Source organism: Medicago sativa, chromosome 3 (assembly GCF_051527215.1).
Source record: "Medicago sativa cultivar Bolivia chromosome 3, Bolivia_mono, whole genome shotgun sequence".
NCBI lineage: Eukaryota > Viridiplantae > Streptophyta > Magnoliopsida > Fabales > Fabaceae > Medicago > Medicago sativa.
Genome location: NC_140751.1, coordinates 9,496,288 through 9,521,695, shown reverse-complemented (window position 1 = coordinate 9,521,695; position 25,408 = coordinate 9,496,288). Strand labels below are relative to the sequence as shown.

The following is a 25,408-nucleotide window of genomic DNA, read 5'->3' as shown; positions in this document are numbered from 1 at the left end:
CATTCCATTTCCATATGCTTGGTAGAGGAGGACACGAAGAGATTTTACTTCTCACTTTACCCAAAGGCTGTTCCGCACTAAGTTCACTTCGCTAACCACATCACCCGGATTAAAAGCACACAATTGGTTCCAACCTTTCAACCAAAATCCTAGCCTCAATTGAATCATATGGAACACATGATCCCAAACTGGTTTTTCAAATTCAAAAACCAATCTATTTTGTTAATTCCACATAGTCCAAAACACCACAAAACACAGAGAAACCCACAAATTCTTTTGAAATCCAGAGAAATTCATACCCAACCAATATTGAAACCATTCTATAGTAGTGAACAACATTGGAATTTGAACATTCCACCAGTCCAATGTCCGCATTCAAGTTCTTCAGCTATCAAAAGAAATGCAACAAAAAATGATTAATTGTTTCTTCCTCCCTATTGCAGAAAGGACAAGCAGAGTCATTTGTATCTCCTAAAATCTTCAATCTCTTCAGTCGGTGTCTAGGGTTCAATCTATCGTACATCAAAAACCACACAAAATGTTCAGCTCTTGGTGGTGTTAACCCTTGCCAAACTTCACGAGCAACATGGATATTCCTTCCTAAACCCCACCATGCATCAATGAAAGACTTGACTGATAATTTTCCATCTCCATTGTGACTCCACAATTACTATCACTTTCTGTCTGATAGGGTAATACTTCTTTTAAAATATCCATAAGTTCATCCAGTTATGTTAGCTTCCATTGGAATAAGAATCTTCTCCATATCATGTTCCATTCCCATTTATTATTTTTTCCATTCACCCATTTCAGCAATAGAACCATTATTTTGAAGTGAAATGGAGTATAATCTTGGGAACTGCTCTTTAAGAGAATTTGAGATACCCATCTATCTATCCAGAATTTAATCTTCCATCCATTACCTAGCCTCATATGTCGTCCTTTTTAAATAAGATTCCATTTTATGAATGATCTAATGGAATTCCACACCCCTCCCATTTTAGATTGATTTTGGTTACCAACTAATGTTACATCCATGTCTTCATTATTGATTGAGTAAACGATTTTTTTCCATAAAGAGTCACCCTCGTTAGAAAACCTCTGCCACCATTTGAATAATAAGGCTGCATTCTTCATGACCATGTCTCCCACTCCTAGACCTCCTTGATTTTTTGGTTTTTGAACTATTTCCCACCGAATCAGAGGTATACCGTTACTGTTCCATCCCCTTTCCAGGAGAAGGATTTTCGCATGCTAATTATCTTCCTCATAACTCCGATCGGTACAGGAAAGAAGCTCATGTAGTAAATAGGCAAATTGTTTAGTACTGATTTAAGCAGCACTAATCGTTCAGCTCTGAGAACCTTGGTCTTCCAAGTGGATAACTTTCCCTATATACGTTGCAATACTGATTTCAAAGTAGCCATTGAACTCAACCTCACTCTTAATGGAATGCCCAAGTAGTTAATTGGTAACTTAATTAAGCTACACCCCAATCTGTTCGGTTCGCCATGTAAGCACCTAATTATTGTTCTTTCCTTCCAATTACCATTAACCCTGACTTTGCATAATTAATTTTTAACTCGGATAACAATTGAAAAAAATCCAACACCCTTCTCAGATTGAAAAGTCATTTCTTCTCAGATGGGAATACTACCAGTGTGTCATCTGCAAATTGAAGGAGATGAGATCTCCACCTTGTGTCTTCCAACTTGTACGCCTCTAAATAATTCTAGTTTAATTGCCCTTTTCAAAAGGATGTTGAATGCTTCTGCCACTATGACAAATAAGAATGGGGATAGCGGATCCCCTTGCGTAATACCTCTTTCCATAAATAAATGGAGCAGTAGGGGATCCATTCGAAATGACTAAAATAGATGATGATGATGATGATGATGATGATGATGATAGGCATATCTGCACCCACCTTCTCCATTTAGATCCAAATCCCATGCTACTCAACATATCATCGATGAATCTCCTATTTATTGTATCATATGCCTTTTGAAAATCCAACTTCAACAGTGCAATTTCTTGTTTGCTCTTTTTTTTCCCCAATTTACCATCTCATTTGCTATTAAGGAACCATCTAGGATTTGTCTTTTCGCAACAAAAGTTGTATGTGTTTCACCAATCAGATGTCCCATAACACCCTTAATTCGGAGAGCTAAAACTTTTGATATCACCTTATATAAGCACCCAACCATACTTATTGGCCTATAGTCTTTCAATTCGGATGCTCCATCTGTTTTAGGAATCAATGTCACCCAGGTTGTATTCACTGCTTTCGATATTTAATCTTTGTGGAAAAAGTCCACAATTGCAACTACGAACTCATCTCCAATAGTTCCCCACATCTTCTTAATGAATCCAAAGTTAAAACCATCGAAATTTGGAGCCTTAGTTGAATCGCAACTCCAAACCGCATTAATAATTTCCTCTTTGGTGGGAATAAATTCCAGTTCAGCTGCCTTCTCTTGACTTAACATGGGAAAATCTTACCCATTCATTAGGTCAACCCGTCTCATGAGTAAATATTCTTGAAATATTTTATAACCTATTTCTTAATGTCGCCCGGTCTTGAGACCACCGTTCCATCATCCTTCAGCCTTAAATTTTACTCTTCCTCAATGAAGCAATGGCATGGACGTATTTTTTGTTCCAGTCCTTCAACATTATTGACGTAGTTCTTGATAATTGGAACAAATATCACTCCTTTCTTATGATCTACATCCAGAGCTGTGTAATCAACGCCTTTTTCCTAGCCATTTCTTCCTCATTCAAGGGATGATTATCATTCCTTTTATCTAATTTATCCAATTCTGAGCTGAATTCCTTAATTCTTTGATCAATATTTTTGAAACCCATCTTATTCCTTTTACTGACAGGGCCTTCAAATTCATCCACTCTTTCACTGTTAATTTTTTAAAAGTCGGATTAATGAATCACACACCAAGGGATCGAAAAGGCTTGGGTCCCTCGTTTTTTGCTTCACATTCAATAAGTAGTGGGCAATGATCAGATAATAATCTCTCCAATCCCAACAACTTCAAATCTTGATAAATCTCCTTCCATTCAGAATCTACAAAGACTCTCATCCCATTTTGCCAGCTTTGAAATAAAGTAAGTTGTTTTTCATCTTTTAAGATTCTATGATTATCTATTTTTTTTAACTCCAATTATATGATTATCTTAATAGTCTTAACCGTTAAATATTCATTTCATTTGCTAATTTTTTTATGAAAAATGTTAACGAGTTCCTTAATGCACTCTTTAAGACCCTTAAATAATAAAATTTTATTGAAAATTATGCATTAAATGTATCAGAAATTTAAGCATTTGACTTTTTGAATGAATAACTTATTAATTTCAAATCCTAAAAGGTGCCCTTTTTTTTTGACACAAACAAAACTTATGGAATTTCATTAATAATAATAGTAGCAATACATCTTGGAATTACATCAAAAATATTGCGTGAAGCATGGGATAAAGCTTCCCTTGCAAGAGCATGAACGCTTCTGTTTGCTTGACGCCTAGTAAACACAAATTCATGGTTGTTAAAATTTTGGAGTAAATTTCTGCAACTTTTAACTATTAACCCATACTCTGAATGATTCACCTTATTGGCATGCACGTCATCAACTAACATCTTGCAATCTGATTCAAAGATAACCCTCTGATGACCCAATGTTGTGATCCATGATGAAGTAGTTTTGCATCAAACAAGATAAGTATTTGTGTATCGTCTCCACAGGGAATAGTGCGTTATCAAGGACAGTTTAACATCAATTATCATTCCAAGTATTAAGAGTACTTGTTTGTTTGAAATGTAACTAGCTAAACTAAATTGCAAAAGTAAAAGTTGAGATAAATAAGGATTGAAACTTGTTAGGAATAGAGTTCCTTAACCAAGCGTCACGCGTAACCTAATGATCCATACGAATTCTAGCTTTATAAACAATATTATCACAATCAATTCTAAACTATCCTTCATGTCCAAAGCGATATAATTAACTTTAAGGTATCATTTAAACATTCGTGTCCAAATCCCTTAAACGATAACAAAGTCGATCGGATAACTTAATCGACCGTGTCCAGCCTGATTAAGTATCCGAAAGCATTAAACTCTTGATTATGGTGATTATCAAAGATTAACAAAGATGTCAAGTAAGTTAACCTAAGATATATTGCTACTCTAGGTCTAGATTCAAGAGTTTGTGTCCAAATCATCTTGAATCTCATTGAAAGCATTAACAACAAGAACAACAACAATATTGAATATAAATTGCTAGAACCATATTTTTCAAGATCAAAAGATTACTTGTTAGCAAGAATCAAATACCTCTCATCCCAACAAAGGGTATTTAGCTACACATCATCATGGAAGCCTTGCAAGGATGGATTGAAAAGGAAGGATTCATTACACCTTGTGATGTCTCAACAAAGGAAGAAAGATCCAACTTCCAAAATCACTCACTCTATATGATCTACCCTATTTTCTCTCTAAGATATTACAAGTGAAAACTAAGAGAAAAACTAAAAACCCTAGATAATATGATGATGATCCCCAAGAATAGCAAGTGGGCTATTTATAAAGGTCTGCTCTGCCTGAGCTCGCAGCTGCGAGCTACACTACTCGCATTTGCGAGTTGAGAAAATACAAAGGTCTACAGAGAGATACGCTATTGGCGTATCTGGTCAAACCGCCCTTACTCGCAGTTGCGAGTAAATGAGCTCGCAGTTGCGAGCACACACTTCCTCAAGGATCAGCTTCTGCCATTTGCACTTTTTCATGATTTTTGGTCTTTGTTCAGTGTCTTGAGGTAAATTCCTGCATGAAAGGATAGAGTAAGATATATAAAGCGTAATAAGGCATTTCACACTTATTTCTCGGCTTTTCCTTCAATAACTTGCAAAACAAGTAACAAAAAGTGCATAAAATACAACATGAAATTAACACTTCTTGGCATTTATCAAACTCTCCCCAACTTAACTCTTTGTTTGTCCTCAAACAAAAGATTTAAAATCAAACAAGTAAATGACAAGACACAAGTACAAAAGGCTTTGAAAACTTTTTTAGACGAATGATTTAAAAGTGAATGCGCGGGCAAGTCTAAGTTTCCAACTAATCTAAAATTCTACTACTAATATGAGATGAGTCCTAAGTAAAAAGTTCATGTCAAATATTTCATGATAATAATACATTTATTTACGAACCACACCTAACACACTTCTTTGAAAGTAGATAAAACAATTGAAATCAAATGAATGAGGGTTATGAACACACATCCGGCAATCAAGTTAACATTCCAATCAAGTTATGTGTCCATCCAAAAATCATTTCAAAAGGCATAAAAAACATGGATCAAAAGGTCTTTGAGGGTTATAACTTGGCTTGGCTACAAAAGAAATGTCATATGTGGGGCCATTGAAATCAAAAAGCCTATCAAAGAGGAACATTCCTTGTATCAACCATTAAAATCAACAATCTTCCCTACCAATCATTACAAACCCTTGGTGTTCACAAATGAAGCACTTTGATCTCGACAACTTATTCTATTTTTGGATTTTTCTTTCTTTTTCTCTTTTTCTCTTTTTCTTTTCCATGTACACATTGTTTTCTTTTCTTTTTCTTTTTGTATTTACAACACCATGTTGTCTTGATCAAAGATAAAATTACACCATTGTACTTGACAAAAGATTTACATCTACCTTCTCTCCCCAACTTGAATCAGAATACCCTATTTGAATGTTCCTCTACTCTAAGGCAAAAGGGACAAATAAACAATGAAATTTTAGGGTTCAACAATTAAAAACATATCAGAGTCCTAAAGTGCGTCAAAAATGAACTGGATCTTGAAAAATTTAAAGGCAACTCATCAAGCATTGTGCTTATGAATTGATAGTTCATAATTGATGACTCCGATTCATTTGGCTCAAATGGGTTAGCAAATACTCGCTCTTCTCACAAGGTAGGCTATTTGTGGTCAAGTATGTTTCACTCAATAACAAAAATGTGCCTTGATCATATCCATGCCTTCACACAATTTAAAACAATTATTGGATTTAAAATAACACAATCGAGTTAAACAATGAATTCCGGTCTCCTTGCATATGTACAAACACTTGAGGTTTCCTCACTTTTTAGCTAGTACTAAGTGGTTCACAAACAAATATATTATTACGAAGAACTAAATTACATGAAATTTGTACAAAGTACTCGTTCCATATTCGAGTAAAAACTTAGAAAAACTGGAAACTTGTACCTTGGCTTTGCGCTTTAATCACAACTATGAATCATTATCAATCATCTGAGAGTTGAAAATTAAGCAAGAGTGATACGCAAGAAACTTCCACAATTTTTAAATTAAAACCAAATGAAGTACTTGAAAAATGCTAACACATTATTTTACTACAAAATAAAATTAAACAATACTAATATAAATACGAACATCACAATACTAATTAAAACGAAACAAAAGTTACCATACAACAATATCCAAAATGATTAAACTAAGTACTGACTAAGTAACAAAATACGAGTCCATGTGCTAAAATAAAAAATAACCAACAGAAGCAAAATAATGTTCACAAAGTAGCAAAAGAGAAAGCAAAAAGCAGATAAGGAAGACAGCAAGAATTGACTGAAAGCTTGATAATAAAATCACTCAAAAAGGACTAGCTTTCAAGTCTTTTCTTCCTCCTCAAGACTGCATATCATCATCATTCGACCCATGATGGGTTGAAGTAGCACTGTGGACCAGCTCTGGATCATCCTGCTCATTACCATCATCACCAACATCCTCCTCCATGTTTGCATCCTCCTGACCTGTAAAGAAACTACCCCCTCCATAGGGACCTGGCATGCCCTCAGGCCAATTCACAAAACTCTGAAAAGCAGGAGGGGTCATAAACTGGTCCATGATCTCTGGAGGGTACCCGGACTGCTGCTACATCAGATACTGAGACTACTGGAAGTACATATTTGCTCAGTTGGTGGCTTCCAGCATCTTCCAAGTGTGCATGTTGCTCTGATGTTGCCACTGAGCAAAGCTGGCAAAGTCAAAATCAGCAGAGGGCTGCTCGGAGTGTGAGGGAGGTGCCCTAGAAGATGAAGCTTGCTTACCCTTATCCTTCTTAGATTCACCCATGATGTAACGAGTAATGAAGGCATCATCAATGGGGTTTTTGATTATTTCATGATAATCAGAAGGCATTCGCATGTGGGTGTCTTTGATCAGGCCCATGATTAAACCGGGAAAAGAGAGACGGGTTTTTGGTTCACCTTTACCTTGAAGCACAACCAACTTAAGTTCCCAAGGAATAGTTCGGGCAATGTCCACCTTAATGCCCTTGAGAATGTAATAAATTAGGGGACACACATCAATAGTACAATAAGCCATATGGCTGTTGGGCTTGACATTGTGGAGGATGAACCGAAAGATAAGTTTGGCCGGTTTTGTCATAAGTTTGTATTGGGCTATATGCTCTCTCCCTGCCTCACTTTTATCATAGCTTTCCCCCTCTAACATAATGAACCTTTTTATCTCTTCATAGGTGTCCTCAAGGAGAAAGTGACCTAAGTTCTGTTTGTTGTGGAAGTTATCTATCCCATCCTCAGCCTCAACATTCAGATCGAATGGGTTTCCTAAGTATGTGTTTATGGCATCACGATCAAACCGGATTGTCCGACCTCTCACAAAGGTTTCAAAGGTGAATGGGTCGGTTTGTGGGTTTTCGGGTAGGGCATTGGCATAAAATTCTCTCACCAATTCTGCATTGATTTTGGTTATTGGGTTTAGGAGCCTGGTCCATCCTTGTTCAAGGAAAAGTTGGTGAAAGTTGCCATATGGTCCAACGGGTTTGATTTGAAATACCCTCTCCATCCACAAGGACTGTTTGAGCAAGGCATTGTACCTATTCTGGTGGTACCTAGACCTAAATTTCTCCCTATCATAGGACTGGTTTTGGGGTGGGGGTTGAGCTACGGATGACTCGCCTTCCTTTCGTTTACCCGTGTTAACTCTTTTTGGTGCCATCCCTGCAAAACAACCAGAAAAATACCATACAAAATAGAATATACAATTAAAACCAGAATGGAACAATATAAAACAAATGCAGGTTCAAACAGTTGAAAATCACAGAAACATGCAGCAGGTTCTGCTGCAACTCGCAGTTGCGAGCAGATGCACTCGCAGTTGCGAGTTTAGGCTGGCACTCGCAGATGCGAGTTAATTCACTCGCAGTTGCGAGTTACCCAGTAAATTTCAAAACGCAACCCTTTTCAAAAGTTTTTCAAAATTCAGTGCTTCCTAAACCTAGACACAGCTATTTCGACCTTGGTAAAGATTTAGAGATGAACTGAAACATTCCTCTGCTTTGTAATTTGAAATTTTTCTTATTTTCACAAAAACCCATTTTTATTTTCAAATTTCACAAGTTAGGGTTATTTCAAAAGTTTGGTGTTCTTGACTTTACAAAGACAAACTGATTCAGAATCATCTCAAGCATTATGAGTTTAGATCTACTACCAAAAATCTGTCCTCTACCCTAGAGTTTCACATGCAATCAATGAAATTAAATCAGAAACCTTAAAAGCAGTGAATAAAATGAGTTACACACCTGAATTAATTGAGATGCAAGTGCAGAAAGAATAAAAAGAATGATTTGACTTGCTTTGGTTTGAATGAAGCTTTAGGGTTTGTGTTTCACGTTGGTTCAACAAAGTAAGGGAGAAAATTTTTGGAATTTTTGAATGAGAGAGACACAAAACCGAAAATGAGATAAAAATGTTGGTAATGGGTGATTAATGAGAGTTAATGGGAGTTGGTGGCCTTGGGTTTCGTAACTGCCCAAAACTGCTGCTACTCGCAGATGCGAGCAGCTTTACTCGCAGTTGCGAGTTAATTGGTGGTCAACGTAGTCAAAATCCACTCTGCTCGCAGTTGCGAGCTGTTTTACTCGCAGTTGCGAGTAATTATAGTTCAGAATTCTGCTCTCTGTTTGGCTTTTGTTTTTGGATGTTTTGATGCATGCACATGACTCTAATATCTAATTATGCATTAAAACAATAAATAGACTTACAAAATTGGGTTGCCTCCCAACAAGCGCTTGTTTAACGTCATTAGCTCGACGCCTTTTTCGTTAGGGTGGCCAAAATGAGACGGATAGCACATCATCTTTCGAAACCCTACGTTTTGGTAGGAATTCCATGAACTTTAGGAACAAATGACTTGGAGTCCATGACCTCCCTAGCTTTGGTTTATTGAACAAGGTGCAAATTTCATCAATTACCCGATCAATTTCTACCTTGTTCACTTTCTTCCCTCTTGCTTTCATTAAATCTTCCTTGATTAGTAACCGTTCCTTTTTCTCTACCACCATTACTTCTTCAATATCAACAATGTTGGCATCTTCACTAAGTGACCTTTCTTGAGGAAGTTCTATTTCATGTGATGCACCACATTCTAATGTTGTAACTTCCTCATTTTGAACAACAACTTCTTCAACAATCTCTCCGACTCACTCAAACATATTTGGATTATTTTCTTGTTCTCCAAGAGTGGATTGATTGTTGGCTTGGTTATCCATGATTTGTGCTTGAATCAACCCAATTTGAAGCGATAAATTCTTCAATCTTTGGTTGGTATCTTGCATGTTTATCATGGATTGTTGCATGAAGACATTCAAAGTATTTTCTATCACCGAATATCTTTCATCTTCATAAGCATTTTGTTGATACTGTTGATATGATTCAAACTCGAATGGAGTGTAGAAGTTGTTATAACCATGATCAGCCATGATTGTGGCTAGGTGATGATCCTAATACGGAAACAACTAACAAGAAACTTTTCTTTGTTTATCAACAAGGGGTTAGTGCAAACAACTATCAAAGAAAGAAAAATATTTACGAATTATGTACGAATGTTTAAAATGATAAATCAATCGTTCTATCTATGATAACTAAACACCATTCCCCGGCAACGGCGCCATTTTGATGAAGTAGTTTTGCATCAAACAAGATAAGTATTTGTGTATCGTCTCCACAGGGAATAGTGCGTTATCAAGGACAGTTTAACATCAATTATCATTCCAAGTATTAAGAGTACTTGTTTGTTTGAAATGTAACTAGCTAAACTAAATTGCAAAAGTAAAAGTTCAGATAAATAAGGATTGAAACTTGTTAGGAATAGAGTTCCTTAACCAAGCGTCACGCGTAACCTAATGATCGATACGAATTCTAGCTTTATAAACAATATTATCACAATCAATTCTAAACTATCCTTCGTGTCCAAAGCGATATAATTAACTCTAAGGTATCGTTTAAACATTCGTGTCCAAATCCCTTAAACGATAACAAAGTCGATCGGATAACTTAATCGACCGTGTCCAGCCTGATTAAGTATCCGAAAGCATTAAACTCTTGATTATGGTGATTATCAAAGATTAACAAAGATGTCAAGTAAGTTAACCTAAGATATATTGCTACTCTAGGCCTAGATTCAAGAGTTTGTGTCCAAATCATCTTGAATCTCATTGAAAGCATTAACAACAAGAACAACAACAATATTGAATATAAATTGCTAGAACCATATTTTGCAAGATCAAAAGATTACATGTTAGCAAGAATCAAATACCTCTCATCCCAACAAAGGGTATTTAGCTACACATCATCATGGAAGCCTTGCAAGGATGGATTGAAAAGGAAGGATTCATTACACCTTGTGATGTCTCAACAAAGGAAGAAAGATCCAACTTCCAAAATCACTCTCACTCTATATGATCTACCCTATTTTCTCTCTAAGATATTACAAGTGAAAACTAAGAGAAAAACCAAAAACCCTAGATAATATGATGATGATCCCCCAAGAATAGCAAGTGGTCTATTTATAAAGGTCTGCTCTGCCTGAGCTCGCAGCTGCGAGCTACACTACTCGCATTTGCGAGTTGAGAAAATACAAAGGTCTACAGAGAGATACGCTATTGGCGTATCTGGTCAAACCGCCCTTACTCGCAGTTGCGAGTAAATGAGCTCGCAGTTGCGAGCACACACTTCCTCAAGGATCAGCTTCTGCCATTTGCACTTTTTCATGATTTTTGGTCTTTGCTCAGTGTCTTGGGGTAAATTCCTGCATAAAAGGATAGAGTAAGATATATAAAGCGTAATAAGGTATTTCACACTTATTTCTCGGCTTTTCCTTCAATAGCTTGCAAAACAAGTAACAAAAAGTGCATAAAATACAACATGAAATTAACACTTCTTGGCATTTATCAATCCACTTGAGACCTTGATGCATCTCCCAAGCTTCACTCTCCGCCAGAGACATAGAAGCTTTTAAGACATCTATCATAGCCTGTACAAACCGTCCTTCACTATCTCTTAAGACCGCTCCCATACTAATTGTCCGATCAGCGGTGGAAATTGTTGCGTCAACATTGCATTTTAACAAACCAGCCCTGGGAGGTTGCCAAACTGCGGCATGTATCTGTTGCTGAGTCATGGTGTGAGTATGATGTACTCGTCTAGCACATTCCCAAGCGTTAAGCACTGCTTGTGCACGCTGCAAAATCTGATCGGGCGATTCAATTTTGTTTTCCCACAATTGCAAATTTCGTCTTTTCCATAAACTCCAAGAAGTCATAGAAAAACTCACCAATTGTTTCACTAAAAATCTCTGCCACATGCGAGTGAAAACATCACCAAAGCTTTCAGCCCCATCCATCAATTCTTCCAACAAAGGCCAAAAATTTACTTTCCTCCAACATGTTATACAATCTGCACAATCAAGAAATAGGTACCAATTATACTCTGTATAAAATTGACAAATTACACAATTTGAGGTACAATCCACTCCTTTACAATTCAGTCTTTGTCTATTCGGTAGACAATTCCTTCCAAGGCGCCACATAAAATGCTTAACCATTGGAGGAATCCGTAGAGACCACAGCTTATTCCAATCACCTCCTACTTTCCATTCATCTCTATAATCACCACATCTACACAAACACGATATGCACTTTTAACCGAATAAACACCTAAAAGGTGCCTTTAGACTATCCACAATGAGGGCGATTTATCTCTATAAGTCTTGGTACCTCATAGGTACCTCCATTGTGGAGAAAATCAAAATGGTACTTATTGAGAAGAGTGACTCACATAAGCACCCTCCTTTTACAGATCCAACAATATTTTAATATTAATAAAATAATTAAATATTATGATGTAGACTTATTAATGGGTCTCATTAAAAAAGTATTAATGGATCTCGTTTAAAAAATTTGTGTGAGGTGTTAGATTGAAAAGATTGAGTGATTATTAAATATTACTATAAAAAAATTATATATAAGTAATCAAGGATTAATTACACATGAATAGAAGACAAGCGGGCAACAAGCTGTGCCACTAGGCCTTGGGCATGACCCTTTGAACTCTATGTAGAGGGTCAATCACCTCTGGTGCTAGGAAGCCAAAAGTGTCAAAAACAAATGATATAAAAACATGTTGATTGTTAGAACACGTTTTCTCATGTTTGGCCACTTTGCTTGACGCAACTTTTAGGGTTCTCTGTCCTACCATAAAATTCCCAACCCCTAATTCTATGAGTGGTGAAACCAGGACTGACCCTAAGATTTTTGGTGCCCTAGGCGAAACATTAAAATTGTGCACTTTCAATTATTCCAATAGTTTTCTTCTTGTATTTTTTTACTACAAAATATTCATTATTTTTAATAGAATTAATCATAGAGAATTAATGCATTGGACTGCTGCCTCTCCCGCCCACCCTCAGGGCCACCCTGGTTGAAACTCCTAAAAATTATATATAAGTAATGTGTCTATATGGTACATTTTTTGACAATATATGTGGAATCTACTAAGTAGTACCAAGAAATGGAATTCTCCTATATTTTGAAGCTTCAGAATGTTCGTTTGCGCTGACCTATTTTTTTTATCTCATGACCAATGAGGGAGACGTAGATTTTTTTTTTTAGGAAGAGAGAGACATAGGGATTGTTAGACTCTAAACAGTATAAATGACGTGGATATATAAAATATAATTCCATATTGAGAAGCAAAAAAAATTTCATATTGTTTAAAAAATAAGAGCCTTCCCATTGTATTACTTTGGAAGAAATTACACAAACCTTGCTCAAGTTTTCTTCCCCTAGTATCCTTTCTTTTTTATTTTTTTGGTTCAAATATATCCTTTCTTTACTTCTCAAATATTTGATATATAATAAACCCTTTTTTTAAAGCCTATCTATCGTGATTATTTCTCTCTAATTTATGAAATGGGCACTGAAAATCTTAGATCTTGTGCAATCTACCTTAAGAACTCTAAGCCCTACTTTGCTATGATCCTTTTACAATTTGGCTATGCAGGCATGATTATTATAAGCAAGCTTTCTCTCAATGGAGGAATGAGTCATTATGTCCTTGTTGTTTATCGCCACGCTTTTGCAACCGTTGCTATAGCTCCATTCGCCATTATCTTTGAAAGGTTTGTATAACAAAAAAGTAAATAAAGAATTCATCATGAACATTTTTAGTTTTTGAAATTCTCTACAAATAGATGCTAATAAATTGGTTTCATTTTTCCAGGAAGGCTCAACCAAAGATTACATTTCCCATTTTCATTCAAATTTTACTCCTAGCTTTGCTTGGGTTAGCTCCCTATTTTAATGCACTGGTTTTAATATATACATATCTTATAGCACATTAGATCCATATAGGAAAATGTTGCATACATTAATTGAAATTAATAATCTAAACAGGCCGGTGATAGATCAAAACTTATACTATGCTGGGTTGAAATTAACATCTCCAACCTTCTCATGTGCAATGACCAATATTCTTCCAGCAATGACTTTTGCAATGGCCGTTTTATGCCGGTAAATAAGTAATTACTAATTCAACCTATATATATCAAATGCCTAATAAAAAGTTATTCTTAATTTATTTATTAATTATTTATAAATGGATTCATTATATGAAAAAAGGATGGAAACAGTCAACATGAAGAAGTTAAGATGCCAAGCAAAGGTGATTGGAACCATTTTAACTGTGGCTGGGGCAATGTTGATGACCTTGTACAAAGGACCTATTGTGGAGTTATTGTGGACTGGACATATATCTCATAGTAAAAGCAATGCAAAAAACATCACAAGATCCTCAAGCAAGAATAATTGGTTTTTAGGTTCAATTTTACTAATCATTTCTACCATTGCATGGGCATCCCTCTTTGTTTTACAAGTAAGGCCTCATGATAATTGATAAAAATATTGGATCCATATTACTACAAAAATATTCATATATAGTGAAAAATTTGGAGACCGGAAAAATAGCAAATTAGTCACTTAATCGGTCGCTAGCTTTAACTCCTAGTGTACTAGCGACTTTTACACATCAATCTCTAAATTGTCGCAAACTCATTTAGAAATCGATTTTTTTACAAGAATTTAGAAAACGATTTAACAACATATATTAGAAAAATTAGTCGCTAAATCAATCACAATGAAGACTGAAATAATACAATCACTAAATTTGTCACTAATTCCTTTAAAAATAATTACAAATCAATCTCTAAATCTTCGCAAGTTCATTTAGAGATTGATTTAACAACATATTACAAAATTTGGTCGCCTAAATCGACATGATCATTAAATTTGTCACTAATTAACGAATTTTCCATGAAATCATGCTTTTAATATACTCGTACATGTTTTGAATCATTAGCTTATACGGCTCACATTTCAACTTTTGTAAAATGAGAACATAAAGTTGAAGTGTGAGTTGTTTGATCTTAATCAATAGTCTAAATTGGTTAATTGCGTGATTCTTCTCTTTTGTGATCATGTTAATTTTATCATTTTTTAAAGTTTCAAAGTTAATTAATTTTGTTTTTTTTTTCTTTCATGTTATTGGGCAGGCTAAAGCTATAGAAACATACAAGAATCATCAACTAACACTCACATCACTTATATGTTTCTTTGGCACGATTCTATCTTTTGTGACCACTTTGGTTATGGAACACAATGCTTCTGTGTGGACAATTGGTTGGGATATGAATTTACTAGCTGCAGCCTATGCCGTAAGAAATAATATAGTTGGCATTCTCCATTTAGAATATAGTTTTGTCATTTAAATAGTGTTTAGTTTAAAATAGTTGTGTCTATTGCTCCCCTCAATTTCATTAGAGACATAAAAAATATGTCAACTCTTGAATATAAGAAGATTTAAGTTCTTTCATTTCACTGAAAGCTAATTTTTGCACAAAAACACACTCTAAGGGCACATAATTACTCATTTAAAATCTTATGATATTTTAAGTTAAAATGCTTTGCTAAAAAAATTAAATTAAAATGATACAATAAATTTCTCATAAAAACGTTCCTACGAGCATAGTTCAATTGATAGAGACATTGCATATAATATGCATGGTCGAAGTTCAAACATTGGATTCTCCATTTATTCACCTTATTGTTGAATGTATAGTTATTAGACTACTTAAAAAAAAATCTTACAAAACCTATTTTGATGTTATTTATATCTTTATTGGTTGTATTTTTAAGCATTAATATTTCTGTCCTGCACAAGAGTTGCGAATTATTTTTTTCTTGAAGGGACAAGAGTTGCAAATTGTTAACTTAATTAATACTCTGATATTATTCCTTTACTTGTAGATGGCTACCAGTTGATTTTTGTTTTTATAATATGATTATGATTCCTTTTTGGTTTTAATAAATGTTATAGTAGCATTCACTACCAAAAATGTTATAGTAGCATTGGCAAAAAAAATTATAGTAGCTAGTATCAGCAATAAATAAATAAAAAGGAAGATGCTAACCTACCTTAAGACAGAAGTTATTGTGAAATTCGTGCATTGAATTTAATTTCTTTAATTTTTAATTAATTGAATGCACAAATGTTAAAAAAATATTTTTATTTTAGGGTTGCTTAACATGTGTACTTAGGATACAAGTTGGATAAAAAAAAAATTTATTAGTGAATATATTGATTGTCTTATTTTTATTTTGAAAAAAAATGGTATCAGGGGATTGTTGCATCAAGTATATCATACTACATTCAAGGATTGGTAATAAAAAAGAAAGGGCCTGTTTTTGCATCGTCATTTAGCCCTTTGATGATGATCATTGTAGCCATCATGGGATCCTTTATCCTTGCAGAGCAGATTTTTCTTGGAAGGTATAATTTCTAGGTCAATGCCTCCCTTCCTCAACATATAGCTACTCAATTTTACAGAATTATAAACTTGATATTAAATTATTAATAAAAAAAAGTCTAATTAATCACGAAAATAGGGATAAAAAAAGTCTAATTAATCAGAGGGGTAAGATAATTGAAAAAATATATAATATTTTAAAATCTTAGACTAACTACATTTTTTTATGAATCTTAAAATAGTTTAACACCTGTCAAAAGATATTTATTGAAATGTTTTATTTTGACAAATAATACAGCACATTTCATCAGAACTTAAAAAATCACACTCTCTCCGTGAGCATAGCTCAGTTGGCAGGTACATACATTATTATATGCAGGGATTGAGGTTCGAACCCCAAACAAAAAGGTGAATTACAACCACTAGGCTATCAGAAAAAAAATATCACACTCTATGAGATGTTTTTTTTTTAATAGGCATTCTTTTTATTATAATGATGAAAATATTATAAAGGGTAGTTGAAAGGCGTACATAATTTTTTTTTAAAATAAAGAAATAATTTTATTAACAATAAAAACTTCTTGTGATATACTAATTCTCGTTTTCGTAAGTTTAACTCAGTTGATAGGAACAATGCATAATACATGTAAGATACGGGGTTTAAACCTCAAAAAAAAAAAAAAATTAGTTATCATCTTGCAGTGAAAAAGTAACTTTAAAGAGAGTTTTAGTTTGTGCGTTAGACGGGGCGGCTATGAGGATGGGCACAATTTTTTTAGGGATATGTTTTTTTTTTTTTTGTGAAGGATTTTTAGGGATATGCTAACACTAGGTTTCATGAAAAATATTGCTTGCAAAATTAGCTACCTTCATATTAATTACAAAAATTTATAATGAGTAACTAATAATAAAAAAAAAATAGCTAATGCGTCGTATATGTTATAATATGACATATGAAATGGAATAATTAATTGTCTTTGTGAGCATAACTAAGTTGGCAGGGATAATACATAATATATATTGATCGGAGTTTGAATCCCAAACACTCCATTTATTCATCTTAAATGTGAATTTCTAACCACTAAATTATTTGACAAAAAAAAGGAATAATATTTCTTGCTAAAATAACTAGAGTATAGGACGGAATAAAAGTTATACTCTATCCGTCTCATTGTAACGATCATTTTTGGATTGTATGTTGTTTTTAAGGAGGGAAGTAGTTAGTGTAGTTGTTAAGTAAAATGAAATTCAGTAAATAAGGGTAAATTAATGAGAAAATAAATAAACATTGTGTTGGTATTTTTTTAAGAAGACTGTGTTGGTATTTTAAATTAACAATTATTTTGAGAAAGATTTCAAAAGAAGATCTTATTATACATCATCTAATTATTTAAAAAATACATCTTATTTAATTATTTAAAGTTCCTTCGTACATATTCCTGATAGATCCAATATAAGCAATCCTAATATTTTTCTTCTCTAGGGTTTCCACATAATCTTTTTAGGCACTCTATCATATACCTTCACATCAATGAAAACTAAGTGCAAGTTTTTTTTTATCCGTCTGATATCGCTCCATCACACGTCCAAGTAAGTAGATCGCTTCCATAGTCGATCTCACAAGCATACAACTAAATTAATTATCAGTAACTTGAGTCTATTTTCTTAGTTTTCGTTCAATCACCTTTTCCCATAACTTCATGGTACGAATCATAAGTTTAATTGTCCTATAATTTGCACAATTTTGTATATCCCTCTTGTTCTTATAGATCAGAATTAAAGTGCTTCTTCTCCATTCATCCGATATTTTCTTTGTCCTCATAATCTCGTTAAAAAGTTCGGTGAGCCACGCAGTTCCTCTATTTCCAATACTTTTCCATACTTCAACAGGTATGTTGTCTAGCTCAACTGCATTGCCATTACTCATCCTTTTTAACGCCTATCATACCTCGTGTTCTTGAATCCGATGATAATAGTAATAATTTCAATTTTCCTATTTGATGTCTAGCATGTCGGAGTCTGGGAAGATCGTGTATCCTTCATTAAACAAGTTGTAGAAATACCTCTTCAATCTATCATTTAGATATCTTTCATGAATCAAAACTTTACTCTTTTCATCTTTAATACACTTCACATGATCCAGGTCTCTTGTCTTTCTTTCCCGTCCCTTAGCAAGCTTATATATACATTTATATCTCTGCTTGGTACCTAAAGATTGATATAATTCGTCAAAATCTCGAGTTCTTGCTTCGCTCACCCCCTTCTTGATTTCATTCTTATCTATCTTATGTTTTGTCCAAGTTTTGACATTCTTACACCTAGACCAATTTCTAAACATTCCCTTCTAATTCGAACTTTACTCTGAACACTGTCATTCCTCAACCAAAATTCTTTACCCCTATGTCCAAATCCTCTTGATTGTCCCGTCTCTTTTGCTACTTTTTTAATCTCATGTGTTGTCTTGTCCCACATATTATTTGTGCTTCCTTGTGGTTTCCTGAAACCCATGTTTAAAATCTTGAGTTGGAAAATCCTTTAATTTTCACCCTTAAAATGTCATCACTTGATTCGCGGAGATCCGCCGTGGCTTCTTTTCTTCGCTCTAACCTTAAACCTTACATCCATAACAAATACTATATGATGAGTAGTTAAGCTCTCTCCAAGTATGACTCTATAGTCCAAACAAATCTTCCTATCAAACTTTCTAATAAAAAATAAATCTATCTGAGAACATGTCACCGCACTCTTGTATGTGATAAGATGCTCCTCTCTTCTGACATACAATAGTAGGGTGACATATTCTCAGATAAGTTTCTTTACACGATAAAATTTAATTAAAAAAATCAAATCATTATAGTTTGATAAATAAAACACAAATTACAATTATAATTATTAATCTTATTAATTTATTTATTTTTGTGAGAATTGAAAGAAGACAAGTATTTAGTTCGTTTTCTGTCTTTGTTTTCTCAACTCTTCAATCTAACATGATAAATTGGTTTTTGGACTTGTGAATGCAGTGTTATTGGTTCCATCTTAGTTGTCCTAGGCTTATACTCTGTTTTGTGGGGAAAGCACAAAGAACTAGTGGAAAATAAAGTGGCAAATAAAGTGGCGCCAGATGATATACCCTTGCCTACAAAGGGTGCTCGAGTAAATGGAAATATGGGGACACTTTGTGAATCAATTGATCAACTTAGTGAAGCAAAATCAGATCAGAAAATAGAATCAAACATTTCTCTAGTTATTATTAATTATAACATAACTTTGTAACTCTGTTGTACTTGTATTGGTTCAGACATTTCCTGTCTTTTATATTTTAGTGCTTTGATAAAATAAAAAAAATAAGCTAACCAAAAGCATAAACAATATGAAATGTTTGAATTTGTGAACTACAAATTGGACAAAAAGATGAAATTTTCGTTGGTGAATTGTGCAAGAGTTTCTTGTTACCCTATTTAAACATTTTTCGTTGGTGAATTGTGCAAGAGTTTCTTGGTACCCTATTTAAACATTTGAATTTGCTTTATCCATAGGCTTGACAATATTTTGGGTAATTAGTTGATTATTGTATAGTGAATGAGATATATTGGATCTTATGGTAGTGAAATAAAGTAATCTAACAAGGAGATATATATAGCATAATCACTATGCACCTTGGTGGAGGATTTAAAGGAGTGGGAGAAGCATGGAAGCAAGTTTAACCTTGATAATAATAACATTTGTCTAATAATAATTCAAGCTTATGTTAATTTTTTCTAATTGATAAAAATAACATTTGTAGTTTTGACTCAAAATAACTTTTTACATTCAAATTAATGATCAACTCACGATTAGGTGAATATATCCAAACATTAATTACTTTATATCAATTCATTTTTAACTAAAATCAATTTTACAAAATCAGTTTATTAAAAATCAATTTTTATCACCGCAAAACAAAAACACACTTGCATTGAAGTACCTCTTATATTGCCTCTAAGCTGTTTCAAAAACATGCTGAAGATCAACCTTTGAAATCGTCCACTTCAACCATTTAACCCTAAAAGTTCCCTAAATGGAATTTGAGATAAGTAGTGCAACTAAAACATCATTAGTCAACAATTAATGTAGTGTTCATTTATATCACTTGTTGAATCACAAGAGAGAATACCTTGCAAATACTGAGCAGTGGGTTAAGGATCATAAAGACATACTTGTTCATTACAGACTTTCACAGAATCAATTGCACCATAAAAATGGATGATGGCATACACAATACTTGATTGAATCTAAAATTGATTGCATGAATGATTGGATCATCAGCATGCCTAATTCTTCAACAATATGTCATGGTCATTTATCAGATAATGCATTAAGGGAGTAACTCCAAAGGCAATACCAAAAATGTCACACATATATCCAAATTGGCAATAGCAAGTCGACATGGTAATGACAAAGGCAATATAAGATCTGTCATGCATATCTGTCATATACATATGTTCCAAAAAGTACGTCAAAATATCTCCAAACCAAAAGCATGGACAGAAGTACATAACATTCCCAAAACATGTTGGCATTAAGTTACAGCTCAAAAGTTTACATCTCTACTATCATTTCTTAACGTGGGATACACTCTGCTTGTTCCACGATTCACCATGCCAAATCCATGTTGTATAATTTTGAGAAATCCCTTCACATATAAGATGGTTCCGTATTTCTTCAGGTGTTTGCTCTGGACTACGATTCCCACATTTAACACAAGGACAAGGATACATTCCGTTACTATTAGGAAGGTTTCTTTCAGCAAATTGTAGAAAATCTGTCACTCCATTATCATACTCATCGCTTAAGCGGCTAGCTTTCATCCAACTACGATCCATAACTACATTACAAGAAAATATACACGGATTATTGACTCTCAAACGGGAAACTAAGGCTTCAGTCAAATATAACTAAAACAATATATAGAAACATCTCAGACTTGATTCAAAAAAAAGAAACATCTCAGACTCATCAAGACATTAGTATGAGACCAGTTTTAATTGTTATTAGAGAAGGAACCGAAGCTGTAATCATGTTCATTTCACCAGATATGAACTCAGGTGATTATTTCCTATATCAAACACTGATTTTTCTGCTTAAGACCATACAGTATGCCCCTTGCTAAGAAACTTAAGCGATACGACCATTATAATCAACAAAGTCAAGTAATCAATTATACGAAAGACTGGTTTTTATGCCTCTGTGTAGCAAAATATTCACCTTGATTCTTGATCCCTTTTTTTTCCAATGACACTTTAAAAATATTATGCTTACCAAATTTCAAAATATGCACCTTGATTCATGATCCCTTACTTCCCCAGTGACACTAATAATATTACGTTTGCCAAATTCTCCTGCAGTTGTGTGATATATTTTAAATGACAAATTACTTTGGTTCTTAATGCACACACAATTTCCCTTATGATCAATTATTGACAATACATAGAATTCCATGTAAGTCAAGGTTCTTTCTCCCAATAGATAAATGGCCTATTTCGTTTGGCTTATTTAAGCTTACGTATTAGCATAAACACTTGTGAGACTATGTGAAAGAGCTTATCAAAATAGTTTATAGCATGTCTATTGTCTATAAGCTCCCTCAAATAGCTTATGAAAACAATTTATAATTTATATAAAAACAACTTGACTTTATTTTATCTTATGTTATAGAAATAGCATATACATAAGTGCTTATCAAATAAGTTTTTATATATAAGTTATTTCAAAGTAGTGTTTTATCTTATACGAGATTTCTATCCAATTTATTAACCTCCGGAGTTTTCTTAATAGTTTATCTTATTGTCTTTCTAGGTCTTTCTTTCCTCTAGTGATTTGATTATCCTCCATTTGATCTATTCTCTTTACTATAGAGTCTACATATAAGTCTAGTTTCTACCATTTTTTCTACTGTAGGTGTTACCCCAACACTCTCTCCAATGTTGTCATTTCTAATTCTATGTCGTCTAATCTAACCACACATCCAACACAACATCCTCAGTTGACTCTCAATGTAAAAATTTGTCAAATCTGTCTCATATGAATTATGATATACGTGTTTGATTAAGTTGTTTATCCAAACAATGACAAAATGATAACAAATGCAACAATAACAAACGAGAGAACATATAATAGGGCCATTCATCAAATAGTTGGTGTGCAAGTTGCAACCAAATGATACCATCAAATTTTGTAACCTCTTTTTTAATACAAAAAGTTTACGTGAGTTGGGCTCCGGGTTCATCAGAGCAAGGGTCATGACAAGTCAAGGCTTAAAGAGCACTTAAAAATGTCCTCAAGTTGGATCTAGGACCTCACAGATAAGTCAACTCTTTTGAGTCAATATTCTTTGACAAATTTAGCTTGTTTTATTTCTTATATATAATATATGTATATAAAAGAACAATGAGAACAAAGAGCATAATCATTTTCATTTTTTCTCATTCACCACATAAACTTGAGAAAATTAAACAGCACAAAAGTAACAAATCAAGATCTGAAATTGAAAATGCCCTTAAAACCAGAACAGAAACAGCATTTGAAAGTGGAAAATAGAGATTCTAACCTCCTGTAAAGAAATTCCACGTAGAAGGCTGACGACGGACGGAGCAGCGACGGAGAACAGGAAAGATCGCAGTAACGAGAAAGACTTTAGGAATGACCAAAGAAAAATACGAGAAAAATTGTGTGCTATTTGAAAATATAAAACACCTTTTACATCGGTTGGGAAACTAGCCTATATAAGAGTATGATTTTATTTTAAATCTTTTGCAAACGGAGTTTGGGGCTCTTTTGGCAATGTGATTTTGATTTATATAACTTATAGTTTATAGTTTCTTTGTAATTTTTTTTTATTTACCCCTTGTAAAAAAAAAATTGTTTTGATTTACCCCTCTAATAGGTCAAACAAAAATCAATTTTATTTTATTTTTTCAAGAAATTTTCGTTTTTGTTTGCCTATTAGGGGGTAAATCAAAACAATTTTTTTTTTACAGAGGGTAAATCAAAAAAAAATTACAGGGGAAAAAACCAGAAATGACCTATATTACAGGGGTAAAGATCTATTAACCCTATAGTTTATAAGTTAATACGACAAAAAACTCATCTTATATCATTTTTCTTACGAGTTTTGTGATTTATTTTTACTAATTTATTATTTGTTTATTTAGTTTTTTTAATTTTACCTTTGTAATCTTACTTAAAAAAATTTAAAATATTCAGACGAGATTCAGATGAAGTACTTTTTTTGGTAGTTTGACAAGAGAGGTATGTGTACAATCAAATTAAGTCTGCTTGCTTATAACTAACTCAGACCATACGGGCCTTCATAAACATTAGAAATGCCACACATATGTTGATCATCATGTCGACATAACTAGTTTATGCCTATGAGACTCCAATAGTAATGACTACATATTTCATTAGACATCAATTTTTTTTTTGTACAAAAGACGGCAAAAGCCCATGAAGAAAATTACATATCTAAGCGAACATTCTGAGGCATGCAAGTGCCGGATCTGTCATCAAATAGAATATTTTGAAGCTCCCTCGGAGGAGTCTCCATTACATGGAAATCAAAAGCGTTCAAAGTTAAACTGAAGTTAGCTAACCAATCAGCTGCTTTATTGCCTTCACGCCAAGTATGGTTAATTTGAACATGCCAATTCATGTTTGTAAACTCCCGGATGCGCCGAATCAAGGTAGGAGCACTCCCTTTAATATTGCAATTTCCTGTTATCATGTCGACCAACGCCTTGGAATCACTTTCAACTTGAAGGTGAGTAATCCCCCGTCTCCGAGCTAGCTCCAAACCCAAACACATGGCCCACATCTCTGCATGAAACGCATCACAAGCTCCAATTTTACGAGCATAACTGATCAAACAAATGTCATTGCTATCGCGAAGAAGGCCACCACATCCGGAAAGGTTAATTGAGCTTTTATGCGCACCATCACAGTTGAGCTGGACCCAACCATCCTGAGGCCATTTCCACCCAATGAAAATAATATCCTTTTGATGAGACCACCCAGTCACATGTATTTGTTCGCAGCTATCAATCTCCATTGCCATCTTGAGAATAACATTTGTTGGATTGTTGGTACGCTGAAAATCTTCTTCAAATATGCTTTGGTTCCTCCACTTCCATAAGTACTAACACGCCACCATGAAAATGGTCTGCCAATCTTTTTTGTGTGCTCCTGCAAATTTGTTGTTTAGGTTGTCGAATATCCAATCCCTGCAATTCAAAGAAAAGAAAACAGTAATGTGATTAGTGTAACACCCCGTTTTCCCAACTTGAAAATTTCATTTAAAATCAGAGTATTTAAATCATAAACGAAATGTCACATACTTTTTGAAAATCATAAAATAGATAATAATAATTATCCTTCAAGTTCAACGTCATAAAATCTGAAACTACGCAGCGGAAAATAGTTCAACATGAATAAACTCTTGGCACGCAGGCCTTATTAGAAAATCTCATAATTTGGTTCAATACTTATTCATAAAAAGTTCATAAAAGACACGTAAGGAATAGATATGAAAGCAAGCCCATCCCGTTACGTATCAGAGCACCTAGACACAAGTGAGGAGTCCACTCACGAACACTCCTAGTCTTTAATACCTGCAAGTTACCCATACGAAGGGCAACATTTTCAAGCAGAAGGGGTGAGATTTCACAGTCAATAAATTAAGCATATAATTCATCAAATGCATTTAACATTATTAACATATCGAACATTTATCACTTAGCATCTTAACAAATCATAATTATTTATTATCATCAAATATTATCATTAGTTCGTAAACAAATATCATTCTTAATTCATAGGCAAAATCATCTTTAAATCATAACCAAGTATCATCATATATTTAACAACTTAAGACATCATGACATCAGCATCAATATTCATTTAGTATCATATTATTATCATCATCAATCATAAACAACATCATCATCAAACATCATCATCAAAACATAAAAACCATCATTATCAAAACATAATCAAACATCATCATTAGACATCATTTATCATCTTATAGTCATCATAACAGCTTCTTAATCAAATTCATCATTGACTTCATAATCATAATCATAAACAACTTCATAATCGACTCGACTCTTGACTTGGCAATGCGACACAACTTGACAATGCAACTCTTAACAACTTAACAACTTAAACCATCGTGAAACTTCTTGATGTGC

General features: G+C 33.8%; 1 protein-coding gene and 1 long non-coding RNA gene across 3 annotated transcripts; one reads left to right on the top strand and one right to left on the bottom strand.

Annotated features, from left to right (window-relative positions):
• Nucleotides 1-13,067: 13,067 nt before the first annotated feature.
• Nucleotides 13,068-19,661, top strand: LOC146935525 (WAT1-related protein At5g07050-like). 2 transcript variants are annotated; one of them, XM_085750699.1, is made up of 8 exons: nucleotides 13,068-13,166; nucleotides 13,382-13,499; nucleotides 13,601-13,663; nucleotides 13,774-13,890; nucleotides 13,999-14,251; nucleotides 14,928-15,089; nucleotides 16,053-16,204; nucleotides 19,202-19,661. In XM_085750699.1, the coding sequence occupies exons 2-8, from the start codon at nucleotides 13,384-13,386 to the stop codon at nucleotides 19,452-19,454; spliced, it is 1,116 nt and encodes a 371-aa protein (XP_085606825.1). In that variant the 5' UTR covers nucleotides 13,068-13,166; nucleotides 13,382-13,383; the 3' UTR covers nucleotides 19,455-19,661. The 2 variants fall into 2 exon arrangements, with proteins under 2 accessions (XP_085606825.1, XP_085606824.1); XM_085750698.1 differs by having other exon boundaries at nucleotides 13,068-13,499.
• Nucleotides 19,662-20,610: 949 nt separating this feature from the next.
• On the bottom strand, nucleotides 20,611-22,982 carry LOC146935524 (uncharacterized). Its single transcript, XR_015030267.1, has 2 exons — nucleotides 22,768-22,982; nucleotides 20,611-21,045 (listed from the first exon to the last, which is right to left on the bottom strand). It is a non-coding gene; the product is annotated as an uncharacterized LOC146935524 (long non-coding RNA).
• Between the last annotated feature and the right edge of the window lie 2,426 nt (nucleotides 22,983-25,408).

Bases quoted from the DNA above. Each gene is read 5' to 3' on its own strand.
- LOC146935525 (XM_085750698.1), top strand. From the start codon at position 13,291: ATGGGCACTGAAAATCTTAGATCTTGTGCAATCTACCTTAAGAACTCT. The intron at 14,252-14,927 runs GTAAGGCCTCAT...GTTATTGGGCAG, and splicing joins CATCCCTCTTTGTTTTACAA to GCTAAAGCTATAGAAACATA. The intron at 15,090-16,052 runs GTAAGAAATAAT...AAATGGTATCAG, and splicing joins TACTAGCTGCAGCCTATGCC to GGGATTGTTGCATCAAGTAT.